The sequence below is a fragment of the Podarcis bocagei genome (genome assembly GCF_964188305.1).
Source record: "Podarcis bocagei genome assembly, chromosome: 7".
Lineage (NCBI taxonomy): Eukaryota > Metazoa > Chordata > Lepidosauria > Squamata > Lacertidae > Podarcis > Podarcis bocagei.
This window is the reverse complement of record NC_138132.1, coordinates 82,778,627-82,806,496: the sequence shown is the minus strand read 5'-3', so window position 1 is coordinate 82,806,496 and position 27,870 is coordinate 82,778,627. Positions and strand designations below refer to the sequence as shown.

Here is a 27,870-nt window from a genome sequence, read left to right as displayed (position 1 = left end):
ATAATAATAATAATAATAATAATAATAATAATTTATTATTTATACCCCGCCCATCTGGCTGGATTTCCCCAGCCACTCTGGGCGGCTTCCAACAAAACACTAAAATACAATAACCTATTAATCCAAACTTTAATTTTTTAAAAACTAAGATTTTATTAAGACTTTTCATAATACTTGACAATAAAAAATGAAGTAATCTAGACAAAAAGAAAAAAAAACAGAAAAAGAAAGAAAAAGAAGAATACAAAGTCTTCTCTCACAGGTAAATCTTAACTCTTACCCCACCCAGAAAGAGGTGGATTCTCCCAGTTCTCACGTGGGAGCTTCTCCTTACCCCAGAGGACATAACAAAGACAAAAGAAGTCAAACAGGAAAAGAAAAACAGAGGGAAACAAAGCAAGGAATGAAACGAAAAAATCCAAGCTTTAGTTTCAGGCATGGGCAAACCTCCAGAGGTTTTGGAACTACAATTCTCATCATCCCTAGCTAACAGGACCAGCGGTCAGGGATGATGGGAATTGTAGTCTCAAAAACATTGGGAGGGCCGGAGTTTGCCTATGCCTGCTTTAGTTAGTAACAGACAGACTGAGCTCACCTTTTGCTTATCATCCATCCTGTTGTTGCTTTCCTCGTCGTACAACGCTGTGGTCCTTTTCTCGGTCTCTTCCGTTGAAAGCCCTCCTCCCTGACTATTTTCCGCATCAGGCCAACAGTCGTCGGGCACGGAATTTGAGGAGCCGTTGCCACTTCTCCCAACAACGGCCGCACCTATACTATTGGCAGCCTGCCAATGTTCTCCAAAGTGGCTGAGCTTCCAATGGGGCAGATCTGCAGCGTGCTCCCCTGCGGAGAGTGTGGGGCCCCCGCCGTCCTCTCCTAGTTCGCCCCCAGCTTCATGGACGTCAGAATCCTGGGCGCCGTTCCTAAACCGGCATGCAGGAGAATGCACTGCCAGGCTGACGCACACAGGAGACCCCAGGTTTGCCGGAGAATCGGCGCACAACGTCTTCAGGGAGACCTCCAAGCTGTCGAAGGAAAGGAGACTCAAGGCATGGTCTGAGAGACTCAACTCCGAGCGACGCAACGCTCCGGAGGCGAGCTCTTCCGGATCAGCCGCCTTTCGGTGGCAGCAGGTTTCGGAACAACCCGTTCTTTCTGGAGTCCGCCATCCGCCGCCCAAGCAACCTCCGAGATAGCGAATGGAGGTTTTGGAACAGAGGTCTTCTCCCCGAAGGGCCAGCGAGGTCAGATCAATGGCGCCACGGAAACCTGACTGGTCCAAGGCCTCCGTTGGGCACGTCTGCAGTCCAGCGTTGTCGCACCTGTAGACAACGGAGGTGGGTTTGCCCACGGTGGAAGTGCCGCCCCAGTCCCTGGGAAAAGGGGCTCGCCATTTGACGCTGGCCTGCCTGGCGTAGCTCTCTCCCACCGAAAGATGCTCCACAGCACTCAGCACGGTCGAGGCAGAGACCTGAGGATTGCGGAGCGGGTGGCAAGGGAAAAGAGGACGTTTGGATTCCCAGGGGGAGGAGCCCAATGCCCCCATTGAGGTGGCGGCTTCTCGCTTGAGCTGCCTGATGGAGCGGTGCAGGTCAGCAGACGTCCGGGAAGACTTCAAGAGGGTCTGGAGCGCTGCAGAAGACCCAGCGCTCTCCACCAAAGTTGAAGAGTTCAAATGGTCCAAGGTAAGGCCTGGCCCACGATGGAAAGAGTCGTCGCTCCTGCCAGGGCTCGTAGGAGGACACCGGCAGGAAACGGAGCCAGGAGGCGATGTCACGGGCAATTCGGCCGGAGAGAAGCACGCTCCGCAGTCCCTGAGATGCCCGCAGATTCTTCTCGACGCACAAACGTGGCTTGGTTTTGACCCATACTGGTCCTCGCTTCCCATCCTGTTCTTTGGGAGGGTGCCGCAGTCATGAGAGACATTCTGGCTTCTACTCGAGAGGTGGCTGGGAGGGTTGCCCTTTAAACCGAGCTGCTCTGAGCATGAGCAGAGAGAGGGGCAGGAAATCGGTGCATCGCTGGTAAATTTGGAGTCTCCAGATGCACCCCTCTGCAGTTTCGATGCAAGGTTGCTTTGCCGTTTGGGTAAAGAGCCTCCGGTGGCGTCCTGGAAAGGCCAATAAGGGCAAGAGAGGTTGGTCTGAACCGCACGGTGTTGCTGCAGGTCATTGCTTCCCTTTCCCGTGAACGCAGCCCGTTTCCCCCCCTGGACACTCGCTCCTCCGCAGTCTGGCCTGCGGACAACGGAGTCGGCTGCTACATTCCTTTCCGTGGACAGGTACAGATTGATGTTGATGTTTCTCTGGACGTTTGTTTGCTCTGCAGAGGAAGAAAGCTGTTTGTGTTAGGGCTCAGCATGCATGTCGCATACCTTTCCATTCCTTCCAGTGCCTGACGTTTAACCATGACCCCACATCAGATCCTTCAACTTTGCAAGTTGGGATGTGCGTGAACATTCCGTGACTTCACAAAAGCAAACAAGGATTACCGACGTGCTGCAATGTCTAAAAACAGGGAATCTGAGCCGAAGGAGGAAGAACGTGTGGAAAACTGACATACATTTACTGAATGCCACATCCGTACTGCACATTTAAATCGCATGGCTTCTTTCAAGGAATCCTGGGCACTGTCATTTCTCCCTCACAGAACCACACTTCCCAGCACCTTTAACAAACTACAGTTCCCAAGATTCCTGCGGGCAGCCATGTGCTTTAAATGTGTGGTGCAGGTGCATTGTGGGAAAGCAAAGCACACTGTTACAGTCGTACCTTGGAAGCTGAACGTAATCCATTCCGGAAGTCAGTTCGACTTCCAAAATGTTTGGAAACCAAAGCACGGCTTCTGGTTGGCTGCAGGAAGCTGCTGCAGCCAATCGGAAGCCGCGAAAGCCCCGTCGGATGTTTGGCTTCTGAAAATCGTTCGAAAACCAGAACGCTTGTTCAGGAGCCAAGGTGTTCGAGATCCAAGGTACAACTGTATTCTGATAATAATAATAATAATAATAATAATAATAATAATAATAATAATAATAATAATAATAATAATAATAATAATACACTTACAATGAACACTGTAAATTGACGCAACAATCGAGGAACATTTAAGTTTCTAAAAACGGCGAGAAAGTGAAACATTACAGAGGTTTGTAAAATTACGCTGTGTTTGCAGAAAGCGAATAAGGTTTCCCCCTTCTCTCATAGTACTGGAACCTAACGGGGCTAATTTAATGAAGCTGAAACCTGCAAGATTCAGGGCAGACATTAGGAAGGACTTATTCACGCCGTCAACCCCTGGGCTTCAAATGCACGCCGTGATTCTCTAGGTGTTGCACGGGGCTGACTCTGTCCTAGAACAGTCCGTCCCTGGATTTCAGATTAGCGAGCAATACACAGCCAATCCCCAGAGAGGCTGTGACAAACCCACTCCTTCTCACAGGCTCAGCCACAAATAAGAGTCTTTGGCTATGGTTCGCCCCTCCCTTTAACAGAAAACTCAGGTGCTCGGTGCCAACCGAAATGGAGCAAAACGAGGCTAAGTATAGACCTGAGCAGGAAACTCCCCAAATATAGGTCGATAGAAAGATGGGGAAGATATATACAGTGGTACCTCGGGTTACATATGCTTCAAGTTACAGACTGCGCTAACCCAGAAATAGTACCTCGGGTTAAGAACTTTGCTTCAGGATGAGAATAGAAATCGTGCTCCGGCGGTGCGGCGGCAGCAGCGGGAGGCCCCATTAGCTAAAGTGGTACCTCAGGTTAAGAACAATTTCAGGTTAAGAACGGACCTCCGGAACGAATTAAGTACTTAACCCGAGGCACCACTCTACGCGGGTGGCACTGTGGGTTAAACCACAGAGCCTAGGGCTTGCCGATCTGAAGGTTGGCGGTTTGAATCCCCGTGACGTGGTGAGCTCCCGTTGCTCGGTCCCTGCTCCTGCCCACCTAGCAGTTCAAAAGCACGTCAAAGTACAAGTAGATAAATAGGTACCGCTCCGGCAGGAAGGTAAACGGCGTTTCCGTGCGCTGCTCTGGTTCGCCAGAAGCGGCTTAGTCATGCTGGCCATATGACCCGGAAGCTGTATGCCGGCTCCCTTGGCCAATAAAGCGAGATGAGCACTGCAACCCCAGAGTCGGCCACGGCTGGACCTAATGGTCAGGGGTCCCTTTACCTTTACCACTGTATATTCATTGAGAACAAGGCAACCTCAGTAGCTGTAGGATTCTGAGCGCTGGCTAGGGCACCAAGATACTCTGCCACATTTTGCTGCAGTTGCCACTCGTCCCTCTGCTAAATTGAGCAGAGGGTGCCCACCTCCCCAGCCAAACACTATTTGCCTGTGCCTGAGCTAAGCTGCCGTATGCCTCTCTCAGCGCATCGTAAGCGTGCGGCTTTAAGACGCACCTCCTGCAGCCAAACTGCCTCTCTTCCCGCAGCGGCCTTACTCACTCCGATCGGCACCGTGGGACATGCTCCCGGCTCCGTCCGGATCTGTGGGGTAGGGTGTGGGGCAGAAGCAGATGCCCCTTTGTGTTTGCTTCTCTGACCTTGAAGGGTTGGGGCAGCGGAACAACGAGAACACCCCACCGTGCTGACGGCACGCTTAATGCTCGAAAGCCGAAATGTGCTAGCCAGCTGAGTCGCTCTAAGCAGCTTAGACCCCACGATTTAAGATCCCAGTTAGTCATTGTGGAACCAGATGTCCAGCATGCAGGGCGGTGGAAAAGAGGAGCAAGGAGGCTTTGATCCACTTCTAATTAGAGCTCCGTCCTCAAGACGAGCCGGGCAAATTAGCTCCAGAACAACCCAGTCTGTCTGGCCGGCGGCGGCAGAAGAACCGCATGCTGATGTCTTGCCTGTAGAAAAATATCTTCTGTGAATTATTTCCAGCAATTCTCAAATGCCCGCAGTACAGTGGTACCTCGGGTTAAGTACTTAATTCATTCCGGAGGCCCGTTCTTAACCTGAAACTGTTCTTAACCTGAAGCACCACTTTAGCTAATGGGGCCTCCTGCTGCTGCCGCTCCGCTGGAGCGCGATTTCTGTTCTCATCCTGAAGCAAAGTTCTTAACCCGAGGTGCTGTTTCTGGGTTAGCGGAGTCTGTAACCTGAAGCGTATGTAACCCAAGGTACCACTGTAATCATTGCTCAAGAGCAAAGACATACAACTTCAGGGATCCACACCCTGCCTCTTTAGCCAAACATGGCTCTCACCAGAGTGACTTACGAAAATCAACGCTAAGCGGGTCCCTGCCCTCAAGTTTTACAGTCTAAAAGGACATAACGTACAAGGAAAAAGGGAGGAGGAGGGAAGAGGGGAAGCGAGCTCAGGGGACACCCTTACACAAATATTTTTCTGATTCTAAGGCAACGCACTCCTCAGGACACACCATAATCGTGCATCTTACCCCATGTCAAGACGTAGAAAGACAAATAACATATTTAATTTCTAATTCTCATTACTTCCTCAATATATTTTTTTTAAAAACCTCCATCCAAGTATCAACAGCTGCTTGCTGGGAACATTGCTAATGTGCCAGAACATCTGGGGCTGTTTCGTTTAGGAAAAAAGTGAACAAGGGTTTATGAAATTATTCACAATGTGTAAAAGCAGACAGAGAGATGTTTCCCCTCTTCTGTCTCTTATAAACACTAGAATTCAAGCTCATCCAATGAAACCATGGGGTCCTAGAATGGTGAGGTTGGAAGAGATCCAAATTCTGCAGGAGATTTAGGATAGATAAAAGGAAGTACCAATGTTAAACGAAATAATAAACTTCTGGAACTCAGTGCCACAAGACCTAGTGATGACTGCTTGTATCAATGGCTTAGGAACACAGGAAGTTGCCTTCCACTATCTACAAAAGATGATCTACAGATGGTACTTCACCCTGACTAAATTGGTCAAAGTGCATAAAAGGGATCTAAGATGAGTTGGAAATGCGAAGAAACAGAGGGGACATTTATACATTCATATGGCCCTGACCATGATCCAGCAGGATCTTCTGTTCTTAGTCAAGGTTTAGGCAAATCCCACTGCTGGAAACAGGACGTAGGACTGGACTGGCCCTTGGTGTGGTCCAGTAGCACCTTCCTTGCGCTTTGATGGACTTAAAAGGGAGGAAAGTTCTCATTCCCCACACCTTCTTAGAATAGCGCTGCTGTAGAAATCAGAGACTCGATTTATCCCAGCACGGCAGTCTAGCGTAGAAATTTCCTTCCTGCAAGGCCTTTCACAACCAGTCACTTTCTCGGTCCAGAATGTCACCCAGACACTTCATCTTCAAGGTTAGAGACACTTTCATGATTAATCGCTCTGTCTTCTAAGACCTTTGCCATCACTGGCTTGGTCAAGTGCTAATTAACCCAAGTCTACAGTTCTGGAAGATGCTTCTGACCTTGATAATGACTCTCCCTCACAGCCAGCTGTGTCGTGGCAGCGAGTGAATGTCTTGTGCGTCCTCTGGGTGCCAAGGGCAGTGAGCAGAAGGTCACCCAGGGTCTCTGACTGTAGGAACATGAACAGCGATAATAACTTTGGACTGAGCGCTGGTGGTTTGTGGGTAGCAGTGGATCTTTTGGTTTCTTCCTTCAGATTTTGTAGCGGCAAAACCCAACAGAAGACTCTTACTTGAGGAGCTGCAAGCCTACACTTGGTACACCATGCAGATAATGGATGACAACATGCCCAAACCGAGTGCAATTGATTTCTTATATGTCACGTGATTTTGCTTATAGCTTTGCCAGTTCCAGAACATAAAGGGGTGAAATCATTTTGTAAGATAAAATTAGCACAAAAGAGGACTCTGCTCTCTTGTGGTTTCCAACAAGTGCTATTCAGAAGCATTGCTGTCCCTAACTGTGAAACCATTGTGGCTAGTAGCCATTCAGATCCATCTCTATGAATTTGCCTAATCCTCTTTTAAAGCCAACTAAGTTGGTGGCTATCGCTGCTTCCGGTGGCAGAGAGTTCCATCGCTTAACTATGTGCATGGCAGGAGTCTGTGCATGTCAACATGGACTTCACTACGAACTGGGAAACGAATGCTATTGAGGCAATAGTGATCAGATGTTCAAAGGCACGGAAACACCTGGAGTTTAAGAATCTTTGAGTCACTTCAGGCATTAATGGAGTTATTGGAAATACTCCGAAAAGCGTGTTTCATCTCTGCATCAGAAGACAGATTCCTGTTGGGCAGGTGAAAGTCTCCCTGCTCCCCCCCCCTTGCAAAATGCTATTATCAGCATGAATGCAACTGATGGGATGGCCTGGCTGCCAGTTGGTGGGAAATTATCACAACTGTGGGAGAAGAAGAGTACGGTAACTGCCTTGGATCAATGCATCAAGTTTCCTTTGCATACCTGCAGGCTAGTCTGTCTGTGGGCAGCAGGTTACAAGGCACTGGGGTGGTGGGGACATATAAGGACACAAGAAGAGCTTGCTGGATCAGGCCAATGGCTCATCGAGTTCAGCATCCTGGTCTCGTGGTGGCCAGCCTGATGCCCGTGGGAACCAGGGAGCAGAACATGGGCGCAAGAGCAATCTCCATTTCTGGGGTTTCAGTCTGTGGAATCCAACAAACCATGCCAGATTCTCCCTCAGTCACACTGAGCAATGGGATCCTTTCACTGCCAAGGGACAAGATGCAGGCAAAACCTTACCTGGGCAAGGACCACCCATGTTGAACATGGGCAAATTTGCTTGTGAATCGGCCCCCGGTGAGCTCACAGTTGATCAGAGGTTTAATAATAATAATAAAATAATAATAAAATTTTATTTATATCCCGCCCTCCCCAGCCGAAGCTGGGCCCGGGATCTCCAAGATGGTTTTGTTTGAAGACCGTAAGTTCCTGTGTGGGACATACCAGGAGAGGCGGTCCCGTAGGTACGAGGGTCCTAGGCCGTATAGGGCTTTGAAGGTTAAAACCAGCACCTTAAACCTGATCCTGTACCCCACCGGGAGCCAGTGCAGCTGGTATAGCACCGGGTGAATGTGATCTCGCAGTGAGGACCCCGTAAGGAGTCTTGCCGCGGCATTCTGCACCCGCTGGAGTTTCTGGGTCAGTCTCAAGGGCAGCCCCACATAGCGCGAGTTACAATAATCCAGTCTGGAGGTGACCGTCGTGTGGATCACAGTGGCTAGGTCAGGGCGAGAGAGGTAAGGAGCCAACTGCTTAGCTTGGCGGAGATGAAGAAATGCCGCCTTTGTTATAGCTGCAATCTGCGCCTCCATGGAAAGGGAAGTGTCTAAGATTACACCCAAACTCTTAACGGACGGTGCTGGCACTAATTGCACCCCCGCAAGAGATGGGAGTTGCCCCCCCCAATCCCATACTGTCCTGACCCAGCCACAGGACCTCTGTCTTCAAAGGATTTAACTTCAACTTGCTCCCACGTAACCATCCAGCCACAGCTTCCAAACATCTGGTCAGTGTGTCTGGGGCCGAGTCAGGATGGCCATCCATCAACAGATAGAGTTGGGTGTCATCAGCATCAGTTGGGTGAAGACAGAGGCAAAGCAAGTGTTGAGCAGTTCTGCCTTTTCTCTGCCACCCAGTAGTATTTCTCTGTGCTCCCCACCACTTGCTTGCTTGTCATTCTTGTTCTTCTTGTTCCTGATGTTCCAATAAATCCTTTTTTTAGCTGAATCTTGGTCTCAGGTCATGCCTGAACCCACCTACACTTCACCGGCCGAGTTAAGGAGGGCTTGCTTTGTGAAACACCCCTCCAGCCCCTACCTCTGCCGTACGGTTCTGTGTAATAACATGAATTAAGTCCTGGGAATTAGCTCCCTTTGTGTGCGCTTTGAGGTGCCTCAATGGAGCCCGCATTAAAATGATAGGCATATCGTGACTTTGGCTTAATGGCTCTGGCCATTCAAATGACACAAGCAAGCCGCAGCCAGAAAGCTCTTTTCACCTCCCCGTCTTTCTTCTCCTCTGCCTAGTATTTCCCCATTTTTTCCTAAACATGATAATTTGACAAGTCCTTCACATGGCTGGGAGCCCGAGCACAATAACCTTAGCTGCATCCAGGAGAATGTGATAAGCGAGAGCCGGTCTGTGGGGGCGGATAATGCCATTAAAATAGCTCCCGTTTAATGTTAACAACTTTGACGTACTTGTCCAATAAGGCAGGAGTAGCTGCAGGCCTCTATTTTTTTGAAGAAAAGGAGGCTCTCTGCAAAAGCATTAAAATTAAATTACCCTCTTTTAACAAAGTGCCGGTTGAAGTTTATTACCCTGATTCACTTCACCTGCGTGCGAAACGCAACCCAGGCTGTAATGTATGCTGGCAGGGGAGGGGACTTCACTATTGCACCCTTCTGACTCCCACAGCACGGGGGCTCGGTGGAAAGGGCAGCTTCCAAATCACTGATGGATTTGGGGAAGACCAACCCTTTCTCTCTGAACGGGAGAGAAACAACAGTGACCTTCTTGTGGGCGTCTGCTACAGACCTCCAAGCCAGACTGAGGACTTGGATGGTGCTTCCCATAGCATATTACCAAACTGTAATAGGTATGAGTTACTCGTGCGTAAACTGGTGCCTTTCTCGGTTAATTTGCCTTGTTAAACCTTTCTGACTGCACAGCCCCATCTCATGGTGGCTGCCTCAGTCACTGGCAGAATCCGTCAGTGGGCGTTTCTTGAACCTCTTCCAACATAAAAGTTGTTTGACACCCAGTCTCCTCCTCCTCTCACTGCGCGGGAGTCTTCTGCGCAGGGAAGGCGTGGGTAGCGGAGGACCTGGGCTCTCCTCACTGATGTCCAGTGAAGAGTCCTGGAGCCCTCTCTCCACTTTCCCCGTCTGCCCCCCTTTATCCCTGGTGTTGCGCTGATTGGATTCCCCCTCTACTGAGCTGTTTCTCCCCCTGCTGCTGGGTCCTTCGCCAGCATCATCTGGGAGCCTCCCCTTTGCCTCTCGCTCCGATGTCAGTTCCCTGACACAAACATTCAAAAAGGAGAGATATAGCAGTCATGGGTCCTTCATGGATCACAGCCTTGCCATGGCAAAGGGGCTTGAATAACTCAGAGAAGCTATGAGCTATGCCGTGCAGGGTCACCCAGGATGGACAGGTCATAGTGGAGAGTTTTGACCAAACGTGATCCACCTGGAGCAGGAACCGGCAAGCCACTCCAGTATCCCTGCCAAGAAAACGCCATGGACAAAGAAGATCAAAACTATCCATTCTAAGAAGATCAAACCTATCCCTTCTGAAGGAAATCAGCCCTGAGTGCTCACTGGAAGGACAGATCCTGAAGCTGAGGCTCCAAGACTTTGGCCACCTCATGAGAAGAGAAGACTCCCTGGAAAAGACCCTGATGTTGGGAAAGATGGAGGGCACAAGGAGAAGGGGACGACAGAGGATGAGATGGTTGGACAGTGTTCTCGAAGCTACCAGCATGAGTTTGACCAAACTGCGGGAGGCAGTGGAAGACAGGAGGGCCTGGCGTGCTCTGGTCCAGGGGGTCACAAAGAGTCGGACACCACTAAACGACTAAACGACAACAAGCAGTCATGGGAGACTTCAAGTACCCCGATATCTGTTGGAAGTCAAACTCTGCCAAGAATGTAAGGTCCAACAAATTCCTCCATTACATCACTGGCAGGGCTGTCTTAAACATATCTGGCACCGTGGTGCAAAGCTTCCTCCGGCAGTGGCGGCGCAAGTCCCCCCCCCCCCGTTTCCCAGAGTTGTTGACCCTTTTTTAGGGAAGACGGCGCTGCCGGCGGGGCTGGAGGAGGTGGGCAGTGGATGCAGGGCAGCTCCTCCTGCAGGGAAGAAGCAGGGACTGGACGCGGCACCTCTCGGCTCAGCTGGCCGCTTCGTGCCACGGTGGCCACAGCAGACGGAGCCTCCAGGCATGGTGCTGCTTCGGTGTGGCATGGCTGAGGCGGGCGAGGGCGGTGAGCTGATGCCGGGATGTGCCGCATCCAGCCTCCACCTCTTCCCTGGCACCCTCCAGAACTTGGCAGCCCGGGGCCCCGCGCCACTAGCCTCTATGGGTAAGATGCCCCTGCTCGCTGGCCCTGTCTCAGCAGGGACGAGCAGCCAGCCAGCCAGCTACCAGCAAATGTCATTGGAGGGTTTTAGAATCCTCTCTGTCTTTTGTTATGCACATGAAGCTCCCGGACTCCAGGGCCTGAAGGCTTGGAGTGCATTGCATGCCTACAGCTTGGCTTCAGCCTACGGGACATTTTTTGCCAGGCAATTTAAGCTCCCAGTTCATTATTACATTCTTATGGGTTTTTAGCTTGTGCTCCACAAAAGGCTTTGATTTTTTAAAATGTAGCGCTACTTCCGTTTGACAAAATGATATCGACGTCAGAAGAGTCCTGCTGGATCCGGCCAAAGAGGGCCCATTTAGTCCAGCATACTGTTCTCCCTGTGACCAACCAGATTCCTAGGGAAAACTCACGAGCAGGATTCAAGCACACTGGATTAGATCTTCTTTATAGAGCTTTCCACAGCAGTAATTGTTACTACTCTGGGGAGATTTTGCTGCTCCTTTACCAGGAACTGTTCCTGGTGATTTTTGCATGGAGCAAGCTTTTTCTGTGTTGGATATTAAACAGTTACACAGCGTTACACAAAGACCTTTTCAGGTTATGACACCAGTGGTCAGTGGTTGACAATTTGCTCCTGGGCCAGGTTCAAAGTCTTAATATACAAAGCCCTTAACAACTTGGGAGCAGTCGACCTGAGAGATCGCCTCACCCCATACGCGCCCATTCGACTGCTTCAATCTGCGGAACTAACATGGTTATTGATGTCACGCAATACCCGTTTTGGATTGGGAAGGAATCAATCTTCTACCTTCAGAACTCCCTCCCTTTTGACAACAGGCAAGCCTACCCAAATATTTAGAAGGCTAGTGTGTTTTTTATTTATTGCTAGTTTTAATTTTTTTTACTTATTTTTATTAAGGATCTTATTGTTTTATTTGTTTTGTCAATCACTTTGAGGTTTTCCACAATCAAGCAACATATAGAATTTATGAAATACGGTCATACCTCGAGTTGAAGTAGCTTCAGGTTGAGCATTTTCGGGTTGCGCTCTGCAACAACCCGGAAGTAACAGAATGCATTACTTCCGGGTTTCGCCGCTCGCACATGCAGATGCTCAAAATCATGTCACTTGCATGCGCGGAAGCAGCGAATCGCAACCCGTGCACGCGCAGATGCAGGTTGCGTTCGCTTCAGGATGAGAACAGGGTTCCGGAACGGATCCCGTTCGCATCCAGAGGTACCACTGTATACAGATATATGCGATGCTCTCTCTAGAGAAGTACAAGTCCCACAGTTCCTTGCGACCTGCAGGCATTCCTGTGCACAGGCAGGAGGCAGTGCAAAAGCAAGAACAGCCAGGGCCATTGAGGTCCCAGGGAGAGTAGGAGAAAACCGGTGCTGCTGATAGGATTTATGGGCCCTAGAATACTTGGGGACAACAGAGATTCAGGCCTGTCATTGGCCACTCAGAAAAAGAGGGGACAATTGTCTCACCTCCTTGCTAAATGAGACAGGAAGAAGGAACTCTGGTGCCACCTAGTGACTAAACTGTATAATGGCACTATCCACATCGGGCTCCTGTTCTCCAGAATGTAACAATATGAGATTCTGGCGACAGCAGACAGGGCCTGAAGGACATTTGTCACTTGTGAATAATTGCTGTACATGCATGCTGTGCTGTGCTATGCTGTCCTGTCAGGTCTGGCTATAAATACAAATCAATCAACCAGAAACATAAGTTGCTTAAACGAAGGGAAGTAAAGGATAACAATCAATTCTCCATTCCCACAAAACGAACATAAGGACCAGGGGCTGTGAGGGAAGGCCTGTTCTACAAGTTTGTAATTCACCCAGATAAATGGAGGGCCGCTGGAATGAGTCATCACCTGGAAGGGCCGTAGCTCAGGCACTGAGCATCTGCTTTGCAGACAAAAGGTCACAGGTTTGATCCCTGATGGCATATCCAGGTAGGGATGGTAATCTCACTTGCCTGAAACCCTCGAGATCGGCTGTGTAGGCAGTCCTAAACTAGGTGGACCAATGGCCTGACTCAGATTTAAGGCAGTTCCTGTGTTATCCTGTGTGTGCTGGAAATTGTCTATCTCGGAGTAGTCTAATCCACAGCTTGCGGGTTATAGGCCTCGGCAACATTCAAGAAAAAAAATCTTAAAACTTTAAAGCTTTATTTTTTGTGTCATGTGTTTCTAATGAATGTGTATAGATCTGTTTGTGTATTAAATCTGCTTAATAATTGAATATATGAAATCTATTGTGTATTTAATTATAGTTGGAGAACAGCCTTTACCAAACGTGTCATGGGCTTTGAAGACACTCGAACTCAGGACACAAGAGGCAGGCACGCTAGGCAAATCCACACCGTGATCAACTCTCACCCGGAAACCAATGTCCCCACTGTGGAAGGACGTGTGGATCCAGAATTGGCCTCCACAGTCATTTATGGACTCATTGCTAAAACCGTGTTTATGGAAGACAATTTTACTCAGCTATGAGGGATGGCCAAAGAAGACTCTACAAGGATGCTGTAGGGCAGAGCTGGAGAGCCCATCTTCTAAAGGGAGTTGCACTCCAGCTCCTATTAGCCCCAGCTGGCATGGCTGCAGGTTCCTGCTCCCTGCTGCATTCTCTCTCTCTCTTTTTTTTAAATAAAATATTTATTAAAGGTTTTAAACAATACAACCAACTTACAATCAATGAAAAAGAAAAAACCAAAAAAAGACAAGAAAACCATACAAAGCGTACAAAGAAGCAAAAACAAAGAAAAAACAAAGCATAAAATAGACATGCAAAAAAGTTCAGTTTCTCAGATGCTATTTCCATAACCCTCTTTCTTGACTCCCTCACATCTCCCTTTTTTGTGTTCCCATTTAGAAAATCTTATTCAGCAATATTTCACCTTCTTTCAAATCTTATTTTATATTATATATTTCAACTATTATGCCTCCAATTTTCCCCCTTTTTTATCAGTTATTTGAGCTTGACATAATATTGTTCAAGTTTTAACTTTGTTCTTATAACCCAATTTTACTTATTCTTTTCAAATATGTCACTAGTGCCACCTTATCTTTCTATCCTGCATCATTCTAACATTCATACAGTTTACAATACTTTTACAAATAATCCTTAAATTTCTTCCAGTCCTCTTCCACAATCTCTTCTCCCAGGTCTCGGATTCTGCCAGTCATTTCTGCCAATTCCATGTAGTCTATCAGTTGCGTCTGCCATTCTTCCAGAGTGGGCAAATCTTCTGTCTTCCAATACTTTGCGATAAGTATTCTTGCTGCTGTTGTCGCATACATAAAGAAAGTTCTATCCTTCTTTAGCACCATTTGGCCGACAATGACCAAAAGGAAAGCCTCTGGTTTCTTAAGGAAGGTATATTTAAATACCTTTTTTAGTTCATTATATATCATTTCCCAGAAGACCTTAACCTTTGGGCACGCCCACCAAAGGTGAAAGAATGTTCCTTCAGTCTCTTTACATTTCCAACACTTATTGTCTGGCAAATGGTATATTTTTGCAAGCTTGACTGGGGTTATGTACCACCTGTATATCATTTTCATAATATTTTCTTTCAAGGCATTACATGCCGTGAACCTCACACCGGTGGTCCATAACCGTTCCCAGTCAGCAAACATAATATTGTGACCAATGTCTTGCGCCCATTTTATCATAGCTGATTTAACCGTTTCATCCTGAGTGTTTTATTTTAACAGCAAGTTGTACATTCTTGAAAGTACCTTAGTTTTTGGTTCTAACAATTCTGTTTCTAGTTTCGATTTTTTCCACCTGGAAGCCTGTTTTTTTTATCCCTATTAAAAACCTCCCTAATCCGACCATAGTGTAACCAATCTCGCACTGAAGGGGTACAGTTAGGGTTACCCCAGAAAGCCCTAAAAACTGTTTGTGAATTCCCCCCCCCCCAGCCAGGCCTCGGCGTACGCATTTCAAAAACTGCATTTTCCTCTAAGACAAAAAGCATGAGCTAAGAAGTCCTCTCTGTAACAAAAATGCTGTAACAAACCCATAGCTGAGAACAGAAAAGCTTTTCGCTTCCCAGATCCAAGATAACCTTGTCCTGGTACATTGATTTGCAACATACTTCCGGGAACAGAGAACGAAAAGCAACATTTCTATGTAAGAATCTGTGAAGGGGGAGAGGAAAAAAGGGGTTTGAAAAAAGGATAAAACCTGCTTGTAAAATGTTTTCGGTGCGGCCTGTCTTTTGTGAACTGAATCACACAGGTGCCTCTGCCCCCCCCCCCATGGCAGAATAAAACGCTCTTTCTCTGGATTAACCCCTTGGTGTCGTTTGGCTCCTTTTGTCTCTGCTCGGGTGCAACAATTATTCCGACCCATGGATTAATAAGGCTACATTTCTGGTGCATTGGCCGGGAAAAGCACGTTCCCCGAGATCGAGGGACAAAGAGGTCCAGGGCGTCACTGCAAGGCGAGCAGCTCGGGATACCGGGTCAACAGTTCCAATGCGCATCCTGCCAACTTCGTGGGAGGGACTGGCCACCCGTTCCTGAGTGGACACGCGACAAAGTGACGGAGAGAAAGAGCAACGGCCGTGCAGAAAGAAGGTACCTCGAGGAAAAAGGTAAGCTCCACAGGGTATAGGTTTTGAGAACAGCGTGGGACAGGGCAACAAAACATGTAGAGACACTTAAATCGAAGGCTTTGTCCAAGCCCACTGTGGTGGCCCCTCTCCGGCAAGTGTATGATCCTTTGGAACAGCCAAATGATCGGGGTGTTCGACCCCCAAGGACCTTTACCATTCAGCATGTCCCTTTTACAAGCTCCGATATTTGCAATTGGAAAAATCAAAATCCTTCTTTTGAGGAAAATCCTGCAAAAATAATTAGACTTTTTGAAGGTGTGTTCAAAACCTATATGCCTACTTATGATCATGTAAGTCAGCTTTTGGACACAATTCTGACCACTGAGGAGGTCCGCAAGGTAAATGCCTGTGCCAGGGAACAGCTCAAGGCAGAAAATAATACTGACGCTGCAATTGAGGTCTCTTACCCCAGAAGGACCCCCCCTTGGGATTACAATACTACAGAGGGAAGGGCGGCCTTAGAGACTTATCACAGAAATGTTTTAGAAGGTATGAGACGGGCAGCGAAAAGGCCTACAAATATGGCGAAATTATCTGAGATTTTTCAGCTGCCCAATGAGCCTCTAGGAGTATTTTTGGAGATTAAAAGAGGCATTCCGCAAGTACACCCCCATAGACCCTGATGATGATGCCCAAGAGGTGATTGTAAAAACCACCTTTGTGATGCAAGCAGCTCCTGACATAAGACGTAAAATTCAAAAAAAAATGAGAATTTCATAGGGAATCGACTTGAATGGATGTTAACCCTTGCACAGACCACTTATAATCAGAGGGGTGAAGAAACAGAAAAGCAGAGAGAAAAATACCAGACCAAAAAATTAATGGGACTAAGAGCTGGCCAGCAGCCAGAAACAAGAAGCCCATGCGAGGGGCAGCAGAAGACGCCTAGGGAAGAAACCACTGCGCCATCTGCAGGCAAGAGGGTCACTGGAAAATGGAATGCCCACAGGCCCCACGCCCTTTTGTCTCTGCTCGGGTGCAACAATTATTCCGACCCATGGATTAATAAGGCTACATTTCTGGTGCATTGGCCGGGAAATAAGCACGTTCCCCGAGATCGAGGGACAAAGAGGTCCAGGGCGTCACTGCAAGGCGAGCAGCTCAGGATCCCGGGTCAACAGTTCAGCCTTTTTCTTAAAAAGGCTCGTCCCAGGAAGGAATAATAACTGATGTCATAGAAGCTTCTGAAGTTCTGAAGCTTCTAGAACAACATGGTAGTTATTAGCAACGGAAAGGAAGGAACACATTGGAGGAAGGCAGCCACACTCAGAATGAAGCACTAAGTCGCAGGGCTTTTAAATATAAGAGCCATGAATCCATCTGAAGAACAGGGAGATAATGATGGAATCAAGGAGGAAATCAAGGAGGAAATTGTTGAAATGAATGAAGAAGAAGAGGAGGAGTTGAGAAATGAGATTGCTGACTTAGATAAACTACAAGAGGAAATAATAGACTCTATCGCAATGAACGAACTGAAACAGAGAGAAGTTAATTTAAGGTTGAGGCAAGTACCGGAAATACAAAATGAAAATATAAAAGATAGATTAATAAAGGAAATTGCGCAGTGGATGGAGCTATCGGAAGAAGAATTGGCAAAGACAATACAAAATGCATATAGAATGAAAATCAAACCAAGTAAGCTAAAGAAATTCCCGGGTGACTGTTTAATTACTTTCAAGGATAGAGAGATGAGAAATTTGATTTTGCAAAGGAATAGAGAGAAGAGACTATACATTGACGGGAATTATATAATCATATTAAAAGATATTCCAATAAGGCTGCTGAAACGAAGAGAAGCTTATAAACCACTGGTGCAACTACTTAAGAAAAATAAGATCAATTTCAGATGGGAATTTCCGGAAGGCATCTCATTCTTTTACAAAGGAGTAAAAAGAAGACTGTTAAGCCCTGAGGAAATAGGAAAATTCACAAGAAGATATAAGGAATTACAACAAGGAGAGGAAGAGGTCAAAGGAGCAGGAGGAGGACTAAGATTGAGGGAGGAACTTGAATCAGGAGAAGAAGAAGAACAGACTGGGAGAGAATCGGAAGAAGAGGGAGAAGAAGAAGAACAGACTGGGAGAGAATCGGAAGAAGAGGGAGAAGAAGAAGAACAGACTGGGAGAGAATCGGAAGAAGAGGGAGAAGAAGAAGAACAGACTGGGAGAGAATCGGAAGAAGAGGGAGAAGAAGAAGAAGGAGAAGAGACAGAAAGACTACAAGACTAAATTTCAATAAATATAGTTAACCTTATCGAATTTCTGTCCGATTGGTGTGATAAACCAGCAAGTTTAATTTTTGTAGACGCGGAGAAAGCTTTCGATAATGTAGTCTGGGATTTTATGTTGAAAAATTTGGAGGTTATGGAGGTGGGCCAGGAATTCTTGAATGGTATAAGGGCAATTTACACAGAACAGAAAGCAAGATTGATAATCAACAATGTTATTTCTGAAGATATTAAAATAGCCAAAGGAACAAGACAGGGGTGCCCGCTTTCGCCACTGCTATTTATAGTGATCCTGGAAACCTTATTAAATGCAATAAGACAAAACAAACAAATTAAAGGGGTTACACTAGGTGCCAATGAGTATAAAGTTAAAGCTTACGCAGACGATGTGGTTCTGACTGTGGAAGAGCCAATAGAAAGCACAAAGGAGATTTTGGACGAGATGGGAAAATTTGGAAATATAGCAGGATTTAAATTGAATAAGAGAAAGACTAAAATGATTGTCAAAAATTTGGATCAAGATAAGATTGAATTACTACAGCAACGAACAGGGATTGAGGTAGTTAGAAAGGTTAAGTACTTGGGAATTTGGCTTTCTGGAAAGAACATTGACTTGTACCAAAACAACTACACCCCAGTTTGGAATGGAATAAAAAAAGATTTGGAGGTCTGGGCCAGAATGAAACTATCATTCTGGGGAAGAATATCAATGGTCAAAATGATGGTGCTCCCTAAGTTGTTATTTTTGTTTCAAACTATACCCATAATAAAAGGTACAAAAGACTTTAAAGATTGGCAAAAGGTGATCTCAAGATATGTCTGGGAAGGGAAGAAGCCCAGAATTAAATTTAAGTTATTGACAGACTTAAAAGAAAGAGGTGGCTTCTCCCTACCAGACATGAGACTGTATTATGAGGCAGCATGTCTGTGCTGGTTAAAAGAATGGGTAAAGTTGGAACATAAAGAACTTCTAGATTTGGAAGGGTTTAATAACAAATTTGGGTGGCACGCGTACCTATGGTGCGACAAAAAGAGGGTCCACAAGGGGTTTGGTAACCATGTTTTCAGAGGTTCATTAATAGAGGTTTGGGATAGATATAAAAATATACTAGAACCAAAAACTCCTCATTGGCTATCCCCGTTGGAGATAATGGGGGTAAAGAAAATCAACATGAGAGGAAAGTGGGGAAAGTATGAAGAAATGGTGACCAATGAAGGAGGGAAGTGGAAAGTAAAATCATATGACCAGGTCAAAGTCTTTACATACGACTGGCTGCACTACTTTCAGATCAATGAAATGTTTAAAAAAGAGGTGAAGGAAAGGGGTTATGAATCTAGATACCAAAAAGATATAATAAACAATGAACATAAAAATTTGTCAAAAATGTATAAAATACTGTTGGAGTGGAACACGAAGGATGAAGAAGTGAAATCAGTGATGGTTCAGTGGGCAAGGGATTTTGGATATAATATTCAATTGGAGGACTGGGAAAGGTTGTGGAAGGTGAACATAAAATTTACGGCATGTACGCTACTGAAAGAAAATATGATGAAAATGCTTTACAGGTGGTATATGACACCAGTAAAGTTGGCAAAGATGTACAAGGTAGACAATAAATGCTGGAAATGTAGACAGAAAGAAGGGACATTTTACCATCAGTGGTGGGAATGCAAAAAAGTTAAAAGCTTTTGGGAGGAGATTTACAATGAAATGAAAAAGATGTTAAGATACACCTTTGTTAAAAGACCAGAAGCCTTCTTATTAGGTATTGTAGGAAAGGATATTGGAAGAAAGGACTGCAAACTTTTCCAGTACGCGGTAACGGCTGCCAGAATTGTGTTGGCTCAGAAATGGAAGCAGGAGGAAACCCCAACGGTAGAAGAGTGGAGAGAAAAATTGATGGAATATGCAGAATTGGATAAATTAACAGGGAAAATCAGATATACTAAAGATCAAAAGTTTATTCAAGACTGGGGAAAATTTGTGGGTTATCTGGAAAATAACTGTGCTGTAAATACAACGCTAGTGGGATTTAAAGAGGCACTGTAAAGAATTAATAAGTATTGTCTATTAGAAATAATGAAGGGAGGGAGGAATAAATGGCAATATGTAAGAATGGAATGCGTATGAAAGGTATAACTACGAATGATTGTCAGTAACGTTGAAGGAAGTCTAAAATGGATAAGATTTGTTGTGATATGGATAAAATGTATAACCGGTTGGAAACCAATAAAATTTTAAAATGCAAAAAGAAAGAAAGAAAAGAAATTAATGAAGAAGATGCACATGAAATCAATGAGGAAAAGAAACAAAGTGATGAAATCAAAGATAGTGAGGAGGAGAAACATAATGATGAAATCGAAGAGTTGACACCACACCAGGAGAGTGGAGATAATGGCCTAGCAATGGACCAAGATGTCCCAAAGACAGCAAGTTCTGATAAAGGTGAGGTAGAGCGACCTGAAAGCAAAATCAGCATTATTCAGCATAAGGAACTGATAGAGGAAAACCAGCAGCCTGACTTGCCTCCTGGCAGCACAAGTGCTAGCATGTCATCTCTCAAAAAGGAACTTGGTCATGACTCCCGTTGTGGCAGCCAGCATAGCCAGCACCTCCCGGGCCATGAATCCCGCCGAGGCAGTCAGAGTCAACCTTTAATAGGCCAGGAATCCAGGCATAGCCAGCAGCAACCAGGACATGAATCCCGCAGAGGCAGTCAGAGTCAACCTTTAATAGGCCAGGAATCCCGGCATAGCCAACAGCTCCCAGGACATGAATCCCACCGCGGAAGTCAACAGCTCACAGGCCAGGAATCCCGGCATAGCCAACAGCTCCCAGGACATGAATCCCACCGCGGAAGTCAACAGCTCACAGGCCAGGAATCCCGGCATAGCCAACAGCTTCCAGGACATGAATCCCGCCAAGGCACTCAACCAGTTGTAGGCCAGGAATCCCGACACAGTCAGCAGATCCCAGGACATGAATCCCGCCGAGGCAGTCATCAATCCATTAACCACCAGGTCCTACAAAGCCATAGCCCTTCCACAACACAACCTCTAAATGAAGTTGAAGCCAAGGAGGACATGACATGGATTAGCCAAAGGACTGGAAAAGTTATGAAATGCGAAAGCCAGCAGACCAGTAGAATTTGGGAGCACAAGCCACTCTCTGAAATTCTGCAACCTCTTGGTTACCCGAAAAGTGTAGAGAAAGCAGCAGGAAAACCAGCTGCAGTAGCTCGTGTCAGCAGCCAAGAGTCAAAGCAGCAGCAACCGACAGAGGATGGGTCTTGGATCAGCAAAAAAACAGGGAAGTTATTGAAATGCATAGGTCAGCAGACAAGTAAAATCTGGGAGCGAAAGCCTCTGGCAGAAGTTCTTCGTCTTTCTCGCCAACCAGATGCCGATAGTGATGCTGGAGAAAAAGTGAAAACTGCCGAAGAAGTGATTGCTGCTCCCAAAGATTCAGAAGCTAAACCAGTAGCTAAACCAGTAGAAGTGGCAGAGGTTCAGGAATCCCAGCAAGGTGACCAAGAGGTGGAAGGAAAGGAATCACAGGTGGAAGGAAAGAGAAAAGCTTCTAATAAAATGTCCGTAGACAAAACACTGCAGACTGATAGCAAAATAAGTGTTTTTAGACATAAAGAACTGGTGCATAAAAATGAACAGACAGACTTTCCTCCTGACACTTTACCCAGCAGTAGAACCTCTCTCAAAAACCAGCATGAATCCTGGCATAGTAATCAACAAGCAGAAGGACAGGGATCCAGACGTGGTAGTCAACAGGTAGAAGGCAAGAAGTCACAGCAGGAGAGTCAACAACCAGAAGGGCAGGAATTGATGGATGAAAGCCAGCAACTGGAATTGTAGAGACCTGAGTGGCACAGCCACCTGTATCCCCAAGAGATATCCCCAGGAGTCACCATGTCCTGTTTTCTGAACAGAAGGCACAGTGGCTAGCAAGGGGAAGCGAAGTTCCTGGGAGCATGGTGGGCCTCTTTCATCAGAAAAGCAAAGCCTTAGGCTGAAAGAAGCGGAATAAAAAACGAAAATGGGAAACGTGTACCTTCCTTTGTCTTTCAACGTATGCAAAACTGTTGTCCTTCTGGTTAATTTTTCAACATACCCAGGAAGCTCTTAAGAGGCAGGGGGTTTTAGCTGAGGAAGAAATGCAACACAACCACATCATGGGCACATTTAACTCATGCAGTTTTGACCTTATGTGGTTGAATGGCGGCTGGTTGAAATCTTGCAAGTTTTCCTGGTCGGTCAGGGAGGAGGGAGGCTCCAACTGTGTTGCTTGGCTGCGTTGCTCACCCAATAAGGAGTCTAAGAACGACTGGGCGGTGGAGCTTGCATGCCTTGTGCCGATCAAATCGTTGCCTGGGGACTCGCCCTTGCTCAGCGCTTCCCAGCGGAGAGGTGACGGTGGTTTTCCTTGCTGCATCCCCTTTGCCGGGTTGCTGCGCTGTGGGAACCACTGCTTGAGGCTTCGTTTGGCTGCTGGCTGGGCTTTCTGCCTTTGGCTTGGAGGGGCTCAGAAGTTGAACATACCTGTGCTCTGCTGGTCCCTTATTTTCAAATCTGTAAGTTGACAGCTATGCCTAGGACCCTCATAGCTACGGGACCGCCTCTCCTGGTATGCCCCGCGGAGGACCTTAATGTCCACAAATAACAACACTTTAGAGGTCCCAAGTCACAAGATTAGTCTCAACTAGGGCCAAGGCCTTTTCAATACTGGCTCCGACTTGGTGGAATGTTCTGTTGCAAGAGACCAGGGCCCTGCGGGACTTGACATCTTTCCACAGGGCCTGCAAGACAGAGCTGTTCCGCCTGGTCTTTGGTTTGGAGACAGTCTCATCCTTATGTTTCCCTTCCCTTATGGTCTTGATCTGTGGACTACTTTTAAAATGAGGCTGCATTTTAAATTGCATTTTAACCTGTATTTTAAATTGGTTCTCCCCCCCCCCCATTGTGTTTTTACTGTGATTTTATTGGTGTTAGTCACCCTGAGCCCGGCTCTGGTCGGGGAGGGTGGGGTATAAATAAAAATTATTATTATTATTATTACAATAGGCCCTCCAAGTTTTCCTGTTTTGCAAGAACAGTCCCAGATTTACAGAAGCCATCCCGGTTTCTGATTTGATCCCGAAATGTCCCGTTTTTCCTTAGGATATCTCTATTTTCATCGGGGCAACCCAGTTATGTGGGCAGGGTATAAACAATAAATTTACTACTACTACTACTGCTATAGAACAGGATGTCCCTATTTTCATCAGAGAAATGTTGGAGGGTGTGTTAGAATATTGCATCCGAAATAAGCTTTGGCCCACCGTATGCCATACATCTCCATAGGCCAAGGGATTCTCTCTTTTGAGAACCACCAAAAACACCCACAATGGAAATGGTTGGCTTTGTGCAGCAATCCATGTTTGATGACCACAGGTGACAATGACAAATCTGGAACTGAGGCCGGGCACTCCACCCTTTGGGTCCCTTCCAGCCCTATTAGTCTATTACAGTGGTGCCTCGCAAGACGAAAAGAATCCGTTCCGCGATTCTCTTCGTCTAGCGGTTTTTTCGTCTTGCGAAGCAAGCCCATTGACAGCCTAGTGGATTAGCGCTACAGCGGTCTAGCGGCTTTCCGTGATCAGCTGTTAAGCGGGTTTTCAGCGGAACAGCTGATAGGCGGCTTAGGAAAAGGGGGGGAGCGAAAAAAACCCGCGGGGACGCGCAAGATTTTTTCGTCTTGCGAAGCAACCCCATAGGGAAATTCGTTTTGCGAAGCACCTCCAAAACGGAAAACCCTTTCGTCTAGTGGGTTTTCCGTCTTGCGAGGCGTTCGTCTTGCGGGGCACCACTGTATTCTGTGAATAGATACAGTATGCACAAGAAAAGAAATAGCTTAGTTTTGGCACTTTTAGTTCGGCTTTGTTGTTGTTGTTAAGCCGTTTAGTCATGTCCGACTCTTCATGACCCCCTGGACCAGAGCACGCCAGGCACTCCTGTCTTCCACTGCCTCCCGCAGTTTGGCCAAACTCAAGCTGGTAGCTTCGAGAACACTGTCCAACCATCTCGCCCTCTGTTGTCCCCTTCTCCTTGTGCCCTCCATCTTTCCCAACATCAGGGTCTTCTCCAGGGAGTTTTCTCTTCTCATGAGGTGGCCAAAGTATTTGGAGCCTCAGCTTCAGGATCTGTCCTTCCAGTGAGCACTCAGGGCTGATTTCCTTCAGAATGGAGAGGTTTGATCTTCTTGCAGTCCATGGGACTCTCAAGAGTCTCCTCCAGCACCAGAATTCAAAAGCATCAATTCTTTGGCAGTCAGCCTTCTTTATGGTCCAACTCTCACTTCCATTCAGCTTTAGAACGTGTCTACTGGGGACCAAATAATGGGCGAAATTTTCGGATGGGGGAACAGATTAACAGTAAATTGTTTGGAAATCTTAGGATGGTATTCAGTTACCTCATCCTGTCGGCGCAAGGATTTCTGCTTATGTAATGGGACTTTAGCCCCTCTGCTCCCATACCCCACCTTCCCCAAATCTGCTCCAAGGGGATTATTATTATTATTATTATTATTATTACTTGGAAGGCACAGAGGAGAAGGCATTTCTGCGCAACCAGAAATCCTTCCACTGACAGAATGTCCACTCAACGCTACGTTGGATCCTGCCCTTGGCATCAGACGACCTTCTTTTGCTGACTTTGAACAGGAGAAAGATGATAAATTCTTAATGGATATTATGAGGAGCAAAGCTAATCTGCCAAAAAAGCTTAGCAACTTTTCAGCCTGGGTTTTCCCTGTTTGAAATAATGGAATGAAATAATTCATTCTGGAGGTCCGTTCTTAACCTGAAACTGTTCTTAACCTGAAGCACCACTTTAGCTAATGGGGCCTCCTGCTGCTGCCGCTCCGCCGGAGCGCGATTTCTGTTCTCATCCTGAAGCAAAGTTCTTAACCCGAGGTACTATTTCTGGGTTAGCGGAGTCTGTAACCTGCAGCGTCTGTAACCCAAGGTACCACTGTAATCATTGCTCAAGAGCAAAGACATACAACTTCAGGGATCCACACCCTGCCTCTTTAGCCAAACATGGCTCTCACCAGAGCGACTTACGAAAATCAACGCTAAGTGGGTCCCTGCCCTCAGGTTTTACAGTCTAAAAGGACATAACGTACAAGGAAAAAGAGAGGAGGAGGGAAGAGGGGAAGCGAGCTCAGGGGACACCCTTACACAAATATTTTTCTGATTCTAAGACAACGCACTCCTCAGGACACACCATAATCGTGCATCTTACCCCATGTCAAGACGTAGAAAGACAAATAACATATTTAATTTCTAATTGACATTACTTCCTCAATATATTTTTTAAAAAACCTCCATCCAAGTATCAACAGCTGCTTGCCTACTATACTATGCCAATCCTGAAACTACTCACCCACTTGTCTTCCACAGGCCCCTCCTTCCTTAAACTTGATAAACGATGTGACTAGAAACCTTTCCAACCAATTCCTAAGAATTTAATCTCCCCTTTCGCAAATGCGAGCACATCTATTTCCTACCTGAGTTGCCAATGACTTTGCTCCCAATACAATTTCATTTATTTACTTATTCAAACAATCTTTGTCTGAAGATCCCAGCATAAAAACGCAAGATATATATTTACATATGCAAATACACATACACACACATATATAAAACAGGAACAAAAACAAAACAATGGGCCCCCTCCCCTGCATCTCTTACTCTATCTCTTTCCTTTTTTATGATTTTTATTAAATTTTCTGTTATACAATTTAAAGTACTCATTTTTACATCCTTAAAATATCAATGACCTTCCTTCTTTTTCCATGGTTCATTTTACATATCACAAATCCCTGCATATTTTACAAAAACTATACCAATCGGTTTTCCATTATTGCACCCATCCAAACTTATTTACACTGTTGAATTTATCTTAATGCTGCCAGCGTATTCAGCTGTACACAATTATTTCCCATATATTCAATAAACATTCTCCAATGTTCTCTAAATTTATGTTCTTCTTGTTCTCTTTTTCTATATGTTAAGTCTATGAGTTGTGCATATTCTGTCAACTTAAGTTGCCATTCTTCTTTAGTTGGGACCTCGCTCATTTTCTATTTTGGGGCTAACAAAACAAGGGCATACATAAATAACCTTTTTTGACACCTGGGAATTTCAGTCTGAACTATCCGCAACAGAAAAGACTTTGGGTTTTTTGGGAAAGTACTTTAAAACATTCCCCCCCCCCCCAATTCATTATGGATCATTTCCCACTATCTCTTTCCTAACCCTTTCGGAAAACATAATAAAAAAAATTAATAGGGTCACTTGAGCTTGATTGACACACCAGCTACAGTCCAGGGGGGCAGTGGTTGGCTGGTACCCTTTGGCACCAGTGGAGGCCAACAGCAGGGGGCGCCAGAGCCAATGGCAAGTGGAGACAACTTATTCCAGATCTGCCTCAACCTCCTGCCTGCTGGGCTCTACAAGGGGCAACCCTGAGACTAAGCAAGGAGGGAGCCGACAGTCAAGGCCACCCCGCCCTAGTGGACTCCAGGGAAGCCTCAGCTTACCAGACGCCACATAGCCGCTCAGAAAAGGAGGGATGTTTTCTTTCTTCTTGCCTCTCAGCATCCTGTCCAGGTGCTCCACACCTGCATCGTCCCTTTAAACCCAAGACCAATCCTGCAACAGGAAACCCCGGGTGACGCCACAGCACCAACTGCCTGGAAGATCAAAGCAACAGGAGGTAAACAAAGCGATCTTCTTCGCTGCTATTCGTGCATCGCAGTGGGGTTGGACTAGATGACCGCACTGGGTCCCTTCCAACTCCATGCTGCTATGATTCTAAGGCAAGTGACAGCTCTGAAAGTCAGTATGGGCTACTGAGCGGCCATACATTTAAAGCACACCCTCCCCCCCCCCCAAAGAATATTGGGAGCTGTAGTGCTTACTGTTAAGTTGTGGGTGAACATACCAGACGACACAGCAATTCTTCAAACAGCTCTTGTTTTTTCACAGGCCAGAAATAGTACCTTGGGTCAGTGGCGTAGGGTGGAGGGTGCAGGGGGGGCCGGCCGCACCATCTGGGGGTTAGGGGGCGCAAATTACTTGCCTTGCCCCGGGTGCTGACAACCCACGCTACGCCACTGCCTTGGGTTAAGAACTTTGCTTCAGGATGAGAACAGGAATCGTGCTCTGGTGGCACAGCGGCAGCAGGAGGCCCCATTAGCTAAAGTGGTGCTTCAGGTTAAGAACAGTTTCAGGTTAAGAACGGACCTCCAGAACGAATTAAGTACTTAACCGGAGGTACCACTGTACTCCTAATCACGTTCCTTTTTAACCAAGCCTTTGGCTGATCTGATTTGCATTATATGCCCTTTTTAAGTGGGGGGGTTTTTTTTGGGGGGGTGCTATTGGCTTTTTGTTTTTATTATGTATTTTGTGGTTTTATATCTTGATTTTATTCTGTGAACTGCCCTGAGACTCCCCAGGTATAGGGTGATATATAAATTCAATTAATAATAATAATCAGCACCAATCTGTTTGAGGCTTGGTGGCCCCAATCTTGAATTGGATAACCTCCCTGCTCCCAGATCCGCATTTGTCTTAAGGGGGTTTATTATTCCTGATTCACCCCCTTCCGATTTGCATGATGCGAGTGGCTTTCTGGTGGCCCTAGGCCATTGCATTCAGGCCTGCTTTGCACTCCTTCTACCTAAGAACGGAAGAAGAGCCCAGCCGGAGCAAATCGGGAAAGCCTCTCCTCCTAACCTAGTATCCTGTTCCCGACGGCGGACAGCCTTGACACCGCTCGGGTGGGGAAATCTCACCTGTGTCCCTGCCAAAGAAATAACCGAGCCAAGCGACTGTCGCTCAGTGAGGAGGGAGGACAGGAGAGAAGCCCCCGAGACGAGGCGGAGGAAGAGACTCCCTTTCCGTTGCAAACCAAGCTCCCGGGCC

The 27,870-nt window shown here is 46.5% G+C and overlaps 1 protein-coding gene across 1 annotated transcript; it reads right to left on the bottom strand.

The window, feature by feature from the left end:
- Window positions 1–155: 155 nt before the first annotated feature.
- Window positions 156–27,870, bottom strand: LOC308591499 (uncharacterized protein; the record flags this gene model as incomplete). Its single annotated transcript, XM_081202261.1, has 4 exons — window positions 27,741–27,870; window positions 26,481–26,633; window positions 596–2,322; window positions 156–197 (listed from the first exon to the last, which is right to left on the bottom strand). Exons 2-4 carry the CDS (start codon window positions 26,539–26,541, stop codon window positions 156–158), a joined length of 1,830 nt encoding a protein of 609 aa, XP_081058387.1. The 5' UTR covers window positions 26,542–26,633; window positions 27,741–27,870.